We start from the raw sequence: 10,000 nt of genomic DNA, 5'->3' as shown, positions 1-10,000 counted from the left end.
AACAACATCGTAAACAAGGTGAAACAGAGACACTGTAAGTGGCTGGGCCACGTCCTGAGGATAAACAAAATGAGATGGATGCATGAACAACATCGTAAACAAGGTGAAACAGAGACACTGTAAGTGGCTGGGCCATGTCCTGAGGATAAACAAAATGAGATGGATGCATGAACAACATCGTAAACAAGGTGAAACAGAGACACTGTAAGTGGCTGGGCCACGTCCTGAGGATAAATAAAATGAGATGGATGCATGAACACCATCGTAAACAATGTGAAACAGAGACACTGTAAGTGGCTGGGCCACGTCCTGAGGATAAACAAAATGAGATGGATGCATGAACAACATCGTAAACAAGGTGAAACAGAGACACTGTAAGTGGCTGGGCCACGTCCTGAGGATAAACAAAATGATATGGATGCATGAACAACATCGTAAACAAGGTGAAACAGAGACACTGTAAGTGGCTGGGCCACGTCCTGAGGATAAACAAAATGAGATGGATGCATGAACAACATCGTAAACAAGGTGAAACAGAGACACTGTAAGTGGCTGGGCCACGTCCTGAGGATAAAGAAAATGAGATGGATGCATGAACACCATCGTAAACAATGTGAAACAGAGACACTGTAAGTGGCTGGGCCACGTCCTGAGGATAAACAAAATGAGATGGATGCATGAACAACATCGTAAACAATGTGAAACAGAGACACTGTAAGTGGCTGGGCCACGTCCTGAGGATAAACAAAATGAGATGGATGCATGAACAACATCGTAAACAAGGTGAAACAGAGACACTGTAAGTGGCTGGGCCACGTCCTGAGGATAAACAAAATGAGATGGATGCATGAACAACATCGTAAACAAGGTGAAACAGAGACGTTGGAGATGGCTAGAATTAAGAAAACCAGACATCTTGATGCTGCCCCTACCAGGGAAAAGAAAGAGAGGCAGACCACTGGGCACATGGAGGACAGCAGAAGAGGTGATGAAAACAGCAGGGAAAGACCTGGAGAATCGAAATGACTGGAAAAGATGTTAGTGCCTTAAGCTCCAGCCAGAGTGAAGAGGATTAAGTAAGTAGGTATGAAAGTGAAGGGTGTTACATGTCTGTTTTCTTCAGTTTAACGTCTATTCACTATAAGTGTTTTTAGACGGAAAGGAGTAAAGTAGTGTATAAAGGAATGGGAATGCATGTGAATATTAGTGTAAAAAAAAATATGGTTGGGTATGCGTGTGTAACTGAAACCTGATTGAATGACACAGGAAACAAATGAAGAGTGCCCAAATAGTAGCTGTCAGTGAACTCTACCCAGGTATGCAGCCTGTTGTGCAAATGACTCTGTGTTTGTAAATGCTTAGAGCCTGGCCTCTGACCAATAATAGGCACTGTATAAATACTCATATCATATCATATCATGTAAGTGAAGGGTGCAACAGCCAAGTGGTCAAAGCGTCAAACTTCCAATCTGAGGGTCCTCCTGCACGGGTTTGAATCCTGGCTACAGCACTCTGGTGGGTGAAGGGTGGAGATTTTTCAGTTCTCACAACTCAACAGTCGTGCAAGCCTGCTAATGCCTGAAGCCTCTTTGTGTGTACACCCATACAGAACATCAAATACATTTGTTAAAACCCTGTGACCCATGTCAGCATTCAAAGCATCATGGATACAAGAATATTCTCAGCATGCACCATCATGTTTATACACATGTTGATCTTCAACGCACATGTGAAAGATTCTTTACTGCACTGTGTCAGTTTTCAGCTGGTTATTGAACATAAACATTCCCAGCACACTGCCCTGTGTCAGTTTTCAGCTGGTTATGGAACATAAACATTCCCAGCATGCCTTAACCTGCAACACAGAAATTGCTGCTAAATGGAATCGTGAATACAGTCAAATATGTAAATGCTCACTCGCATATATATATATATATATATATATATATATATATATATATATCAGTAAGTTTACATTTCCTTTTTTTTTTTTTTAACTAAAAACTAAACGTTGCAAAAAACAACAACTAAAAAGAAAAAAAACAATTTGTATGATACGGGAATATTTTAAGGGATCAAGCAGTTAAGAACAAAATCAACAGGACAGAGTCAGTACACTCAATTAGTTTAGTTGTCATCTTGTTTGTTTGTTTATTTATACGCTCATTTTAATTTCTTTGTTCAGTTGTTGTCTTTTACAGTTTTTTTTCTTGAGTAAATGCTGTAAAATCCCTGTTATAACCGTTTCTGAAAAAAACCCATATAGATCAGCACCAAATGGCTGAAATATCTGTCAATACTCACAATTTCAACCATTCCCGTCAGTGAATCTGACAGCGTTTGGACTTTGTCGGTCAGCTTCCGAAACTCGCCAAAGACCCGCAACTCTTCACAGGCAATGCACAGAAAGAGTGGTCTCCCAGCATCCTCTTTGCTGACCAGGATCTCCAACTGGAACAAAACATGGACACAATCACAGCTTGGATGTTTTAATTTTTCTTTCATAAACAGAATACACAAACAGTATTATGAATAATTAACAAATCGTAAAGAGTGGTAACTCTCTCCATTCACAAGGTACACAACTTCAATTCAATGCTGCTTATGCTACCGATTCAGCTAGCACACAGGTAAATAAAATGTACATTGGGACAAACCCAGACACTTCCTCTAAAAGGAATGGCCAGGCTTGTCATTATATATGTGAAAACAGCAGTAATGACAGAAAAAAATGTGTAAACTTCTCTTGAAGTTGTGTACCTTGTGAATGGAGAGAGTTACCACTCTTTACTATTTGTTAATCATGTTGATCTCCTGGCCTCTTGTTTATCAATTTCAAGTTGAAAAACCACCGAGGCAACCACGTGTTTGTTCTGTATTGTCCATGTGGCTTGTTCAGGATTAAAGAGGCTATGCCAGTCTTGAATAAAAGCTAATTTGTGTTTGCACATTTCTTCTGTCATTGCTGCTGTGTGCATATGTCAAGTGATTGGTATAAGGACAAGGCTGGTGCTTCCATTTGGAGGAAGTGTCTGGGTTTTGTTCCAATGTACCTTTTATTTACCTATGTGCTAGCTGAATCGGTAATGTAAGCAGCATTGACTTGAAGTTGTGTACCTTGTGAATGGCAAGAGTTACCACTCTTTACTATTTGTTAATCCTTTAATCTCTTGGCCTCACTGTTTATTAGTATTTTAAGAATAGTTCATGATGACGGCATGACATAGTGAACAGAGATTTACAAAGGCATTAATTGCTTGGAGCATGTTCACAGGTGACAGATGTTCTGCCACAGCCACTGCAGGGGATGGCCTGGGATGGTGCAGGAACAGCTGGGGCATTATGGGATTTGCGTGTGTGTGTGTGTGTGTGTGTGTCACTGCCTATTTCCTTCGATGCCGGCTGCAGCTGGTCTCGAAGAGCGAGGTGGATTTGAAAATGAATAGCTACTACACAAAACAGAACTTACAAACTCATTCATGTCTTACTACACAAAACAAAACAGAAATTACATAATCATTTATGATCTGTGCTGTCAAGCATCACGAAAGGCTGAAGTCACAAATGAAAAAGGGTTAGTTTTTTTTTCTCAAAGTGTCTGAATCTTGCCACATATCTTAACAACAAATCTGGGTAAACTTCATTTTGCATTGCAAGGAAATGGGACATCCCACTCAACTCTCCCTCCCAAACTTGGCTAGTTACTTTAGTTACCAAAGGAATGTATAACTGCCATGCTAAGTGGAACTGGTAAGATTTCTCAAAAGATATTACAAATATTTCGTTTTCAGCCTGAATCTTGTTTTTGAGAAATTAATTCAATTGCCTTGTGTAAGGGTAAATCCTTGTACTTTACACATAAGTTCATCACCTGAACACCAATGCCCACCTGTTCATTGTCCAGACGTTTGTTGTAGGGCTGCAGCCATTCCTTGACAATGTGTTTCCTGACGTCAGTGTTGAGGGGGTTGACAGTCACCTCCTGTGCGGGGTGGGGGTGGTTCCGGAGAGATTCCAAACACTGTCCCTCCAGAGTGCTCACCACAACACGCATCCCTTGGGGCAGTTGTCGCGGCAACCAGGTCAACCTGTGAGCCTTGCCTGCATAAGGAAGATAAATTTCTTTAGCTGAGTGTGCTAAACGTTCAGATGAGAAGATGGGACCGTACAGCTAAATGTCATTCATTCCAAGTACGCATCTTTTAGAATACTGCTCAAGTTTCCTGACCAACACTGCTGATCTCTTAGAACTCATTCACATGGAATAAATCACAAAGCAAAGTGCAGAGCACAGCTAATCACATCATCTCAAAACCTCAAACTCATTTTCCCAGCAGTGGAGCCATAACCCTTATCTACAATTGCAAAAACAAAGAAGCATTGTCACACACTGCTTAACTTGTCACATGCCCTATTCTTATCATGTCTCTTGTTTTCTTATCTTCTTCTGCATTCGTTGACAGCAGCTCTCACAGTCACATGTATGACCACTTTCCCCACCACCATTTCGACAGCCACTCTCTGTTTTCAGGGATGACATGCATCTGCACTCAGCTCTTTCAAGTCTGGCCTCTTCTTCTTCTGCGTTCGTGGGCTGCAACTCCCACGTTCACTCGTATGCACACGAGTGGGCTTTTACGTGCATGACCGTTTTTACCCCGCCATATAGGCAGCCATACTCCGCTTTCGGGGGTGTGCATGCTGGGAATGTTCTTGTTTCCATAACTCACCAAACGCTGACATGGATTACAGGATCTTTAACGTGCGTATTTGATCTTCTGCTTGCATATACACACGAAGGGGGTTCAGGCACTAGCAGGTCTGCACATATGTTGACCTGGGAGATCGTAAAAATCTCCACCCTTTACCCACCAGGCGCCGTCACCGTAATTCGAACCCGGGACCCTCAGACTGAAAGTCCAACGCTTTAACCACTCGGCTATTGCACCCGTCATCTGGCCTCAAAACCTACCTCTTTCCAAAACAGTTTCCTGATCAGTCTCCCTCTTCCCTGTCTACATGCTCTCCAGCTTTCTGTTCACATGTATTTATAAGCTTTACCTTTTATTCTTCTGAATTAGAGCTTCGCATGAGAGTGAATGAATGGGGTGCAAGAGCTACAAAAACACTTCTTGTATGTGTTGATCTCAGTGCTGATTTCCCTGCCATTTTTCTGCCTGTGGTAAGTCCATTTCGAAGTGTTCAGCATGAGGAGATTCATGAGGACTGTTGATGGACACGCCAACAAAGACAATTACAGAGATACCGGTGACAACGCCGACAACCATGAAGATGGAAATAACAATGACAAGAATGATGGTGAAGAAGGTGATGATGGTGATGATAACAGTCTTTGTCCTGCTGCCAATGACAACGATTGATTGATTGATGCGGATATTTATATAGCGCCTATCCCCGGTCGGAGACCAAGCTCTACACACTTTACACACACGGAGTCATTTACACAACAGGCTGCCTACCTGGGTAGAACCGACTGACAGCTGCCACTGGGCGCTTATCATTCGTTTCCTGTGTCATTCAATCAGGTTTCAGGCACGCATACCTACATACTGAGACAAACATATAACATTTAACATTTTACGTGCATGACCGTTTTGTTTATTCACCCCACCATGTAGGCAGCCATACTCCGTTTTCAGGGGTGTGCATGCTGGGTATATTCTTGTTTCCATAACCCACCGAACGCTGACATGGATTACAGGATCTTTAACATGCGTATTTGATCTTCTGCGAGCGTATACACACGAAGGGGGTTCAGGCACTGGCAGGACTCCACCCTTTACCCACCAGGCGCCAGCGAGATTCGAACCCAGGACCCTCAGATTGAAAGTCCAACGCTTTAACCACTCGGCTATGGTGATGATGATAACAATGGTGCCAAAGTTACCCGTGTCATCAAGTTGGTTCAGGGCATCAATGAAGACAACAAGTTTCTTGAAGCCTGCTCTCCGAGCCTCGGCAGCGGCCTCTTGGAACATGGTGGGAGCGAACCTGGCCATGTCATCGCTGTCCACTGGCATGCTGTCCTGCTGGTCCCTCGGCATACACTCACGGTACATGCGCGACAGCACGCTGTACGTCGAGGTCGAGTCGGGGGTCACACCAATGAAGTGGAAAAACACCTGTGCGGGTCAAGATGCATTGTGCGTGATTGACAACACACCACCTAGAGAGAGAAAGAGAGAGAGGGGGAGAGACACACAGACACACACACACACACACACATTCACAGAGACATGAACAAGCGCGCGCACACACACACACACACACACACACACACACATACACACACACACACTCACAGAGACACGCACAAGCACACACACACACACATACACACACACACACTCAAAGAGACACGCACAAGCACACACACACACATACACACACACACACACACACACACACACTCACAGACACACACACACACACACACACACACACACACACTCACAGAGACACGCACAAGCACACACACACACACACAGACACACACACACACACACACACATTCACAGAGATACGCGCACACACACACACACACACACACACACAGAGGCAGATTCAGGGGTGTTTGCAAGAAATGGAAAATCAGTTGTCAGAGAAACAAGTGCACTGTACTGTTCATGGGGAAAACATACACTGCAGGTACATATGGAATATACAGGAGGAATGCTAACAAACAAAAGAAAATACCTGCATGTTCAGATGTAGGACACACATCCTTGTAAACAAATGGGGCAATGAACCCCCACAAACCACATCCCCCAACAACAACAATCCCCAAAAGACATAGAAATCACAAGCATAACATAGCAACTTCTTCTTCTTCTTCTGCCTTCATGGGCTGCAACTCCCACGTTCACTCATATGTACACGAGTGGGCTTTTACGTGTATGACCGGTTTTACCCCACCATGTAGGCAGCCATACTCTGCTTTCGGGGGTGTGCATGCTGGGTATTTACTTGTTTCCATAACCCACCGAACGCTGACATGGATTACAGGATTTTTAACGTGCGTATTTGATCTTTTGCTTGCGTATACACACGAAGGGGGTTCAGGCACTAACAGGTCTGTACACATGTTGACCTGGGAGATCGTAAAAATCTCCACCCTTTACCCACCAGGCGCCGTCACTGAGATTCGAACCCAGGGACCCTCAGATTGAAAGTCCAACGCTTTAACCATTCGGCTATTGCGCCCGTCATAACATAGCAACAATATGAAACAATATCACTGACCAATCTCTCCCTCCCTCTCACCCTTGTCTCTTCTCTATCTCTCTCTCTCTGGCCTTGCAGCAATGCTCCCTGTATACATACTGTGGCCTGAGGCATTGAACCAGTTCTGAGTTCTAAATCTGTCATCTCCCTCTTTCCCCCAAATGTTAACTCTCTCCATACGAACGGTGAAAAAGATGACGTTAACAGCGTTTCATCCCAATTACCATCATCAAAATATTGCAAGCGGAACGCTCTTATACTGAAGAGGTGAATGTTGACAAAGAATACCACAGTTCTGACGACGGAAGCTAAAGGTTGGGTCATTCAGACACCCACAGGACATCCGAGGGGTCTGTGTAGAGGAGAAGAGAGGACTGGCCGTACTGAGTGAGTTAAAAACAGACAGCCAGTTTCCAAATGAAGCACATGTAGACAATGAACACACACACACACACACACACACACACACACAGAGCTGCACAAAAAGTTGTTCCGTTCCCAACATAAACACAACTTCAGCAGATGACTGACTGTGACCAGAGCCATGTTTTTTTTTTATTGGCAAGCACGCTTGCATGCCAGTAGCGAGAGAACGAGTGGCAAGGGTGAGAAATACACAGGCAAAGAGAAAGGTGCATGCAGCAGGCGAAGTGGTTAGCATCATGGACTCACAGCTGGAAGGACACGGGTTCAATTTGGAGGTGGGTTTATCTAAGTTAAGAGTGTTATGGCCTTAACTAGGAAGACTGCAAATGTGAGTCGAGTATAATGCACTTCAAGGGTGAGCCTTTGGCTGTGTTGCTCAAATTTCCTGACCAACACTGCAAGTGTCTGTATCTCTTGGGCCTGGTTAATGACGTGATATCATTATGAGAGGAAGCATACAGTACAGCCTTGTCACATAGTCCCAAACCTGAATGGACCTCCATAGCAACATCATTATCATCTCCGTACTCCTTCATCAATGATAAAAAAAAACTGTCCCCAAAATTACTCAGCAGCAATGCAGGGTCTCCACTGGTGTGTGGCCTCCTGGCAACCTTACATCAATAGTTCCCTGTGAACTGCCTGTACTAGGCCTGTGATGGACAAACACAGATGTGGCTGTGCATGGGAGGATTCAGAATGAGCGGCGTGGGAGGAATGCCACTGAAATGGCACAAATGATTGGACAGCAAAAAAAGCAACAGGTGCAAATTGGGAAGTAGAATTTACCTTTACCTTGCTGCAAAGTTGCTTTGAATGACACCTGGCCTTGACTAGCGAGAACCTCCTGCCACAAGGCGGAGAAAAGAAACGCACCTTCCTAGCGTGTCTTGCAAGAACCTCGCCCAAATAGCATGAAAGAAACGCACCTCCGGTCACTACCTCCCTGCCACACACACTCACCTTGCAGGAAGCATCCTGCAGCCAGCGCCGGGCAGAGTACGCCATGAGGGCGCTCTTCCCAGCCCCAGGGAATCCCACCAAGGCCAGCAACCCTGGGGGGGTGTCGCTCCCCAGGTACCAGTCGATCTCCTGGATCTCCCTGTCACGCCCCAACAACACCTGCCCACAGACAGCAAAATATAAATGATTCTCTGTGACAGTTTCAGTTTCAATGTCAGGGAGGTAGCAAAGCATGCGGGCTGATCCATATAAGCTACACCACATCTGCTGTGAAAAACAAACAAAAACCAAACAAACCCAGAGCAGATATGTGACCTTCACATAAAGTGATAAACCCATCTGTATAACAGCCATCACCAAATGTAAACGTCTTCTTCTGCATTCAGGGGCTGAAACTCTCTGATTCACCTGAATGAATCAGTGGGCTTTAATGTAAGGTTAAAAGGTAAAGAAGACAAGATGGCAGAACCGGCTATTGGATTTCTGATCCTGAGTTCACCAGTGATTGGTGTTTCAGCTCGGTGTTGTGTCCTAAGAAAGGCACATTACCTCAGATTTCTTCATGCCACCCAGGTGGGAATGGATACTGGGCTTTGATGTAACATAAACAAAACCATACAGAGAGATAGGTAATGTAATTACCAGTTAATGCTGCACAGTTAATGATGTTAACTTATTTATTTATTTTCTTTATTTATTATTTATTTTTTCTCTTCTTTTTTAAATTTTTTTTATTCTATTTGTTTATTCATTTATCTATTTATTTTATTTTATTTTATTTTTCTCAAGGCCTGACTAAGCGTGTTGGGTTACGCTGCTGGTCAGGCATCTGCGGTGTAGCGTATATGGATTTGACCAAACGCAGTGACGCCTCCTTGAACTACTGATACTGATACTGATACTGATGCACAATCCAGATTTAAATACCTTCAGCAAACACTGCCATGCACTGAGCTAGTTAAGAAAAGAGGGTCACCGTATGCCTCATTTGTCATTTTATTACCCCCAGTCATGTTACCTTCAATTCCATGCACAGGGAAGGACTGTGATCATGATTTTTGGGACAAGGTGGTGCAGTTCCATATTTCATGATGGATGCAACAGCTGAGAGGTTAAAACTTTGGACTTTCAATCTGAGGTTACTGGAATCCAAACCGGGTCACACACAGCCCCTGCTAGGTTAAGATCTCCCTGGCCAAAATAATATTTGTGTATATGCATGCAGAGGATCAAATGTGCAAACTAAAAGTCCTGTAAAACCATGTCAGTGTTTGGTGGGTTGTGGAAACATGAATATCATCATTTAGAAGAGGAGGGGGATGTGGATGAATGGTGAGTTCGGGGGGTCGGAAGGGGCGGGGGAGAG

The 10,000-nt window shown here is 44.0% G+C and overlaps 1 protein-coding gene across 1 annotated transcript in view; it reads right to left on the bottom strand.

Annotated features, from left to right (window-relative positions):
- Window positions 1-10,000, bottom strand: part of LOC143279412 (TPR repeat-containing protein DDB_G0287407-like) — a 24,665-nt gene that overhangs the window by 12,082 nt on the left and 2,583 nt on the right. The window contains exons 4-7 of the mRNA XM_076583456.1: window positions 8,635-8,793; window positions 5,909-6,143; window positions 3,890-4,101; window positions 2,305-2,451 (exon numbers count right to left, since the gene is read on the bottom strand). Coding sequence (XP_076439571.1) covers window positions 2,305-2,451; window positions 3,890-4,101; window positions 5,909-6,143; window positions 8,635-8,793 — 753 coding nt within the window. The remainder of the gene's footprint in view (window positions 1-2,304; window positions 2,452-3,889; window positions 4,102-5,908; window positions 6,144-8,634; window positions 8,794-10,000) is intronic.

This window comes from Babylonia areolata, chromosome 2 (assembly GCF_041734735.1).
Source record: "Babylonia areolata isolate BAREFJ2019XMU chromosome 2, ASM4173473v1, whole genome shotgun sequence".
Classification (NCBI taxonomy): Eukaryota; Metazoa; Mollusca; class Gastropoda; order Neogastropoda; family Buccinidae; genus Babylonia; species Babylonia areolata.
This window is presented reverse-complemented; position numbering and strand designations above follow the sequence as displayed.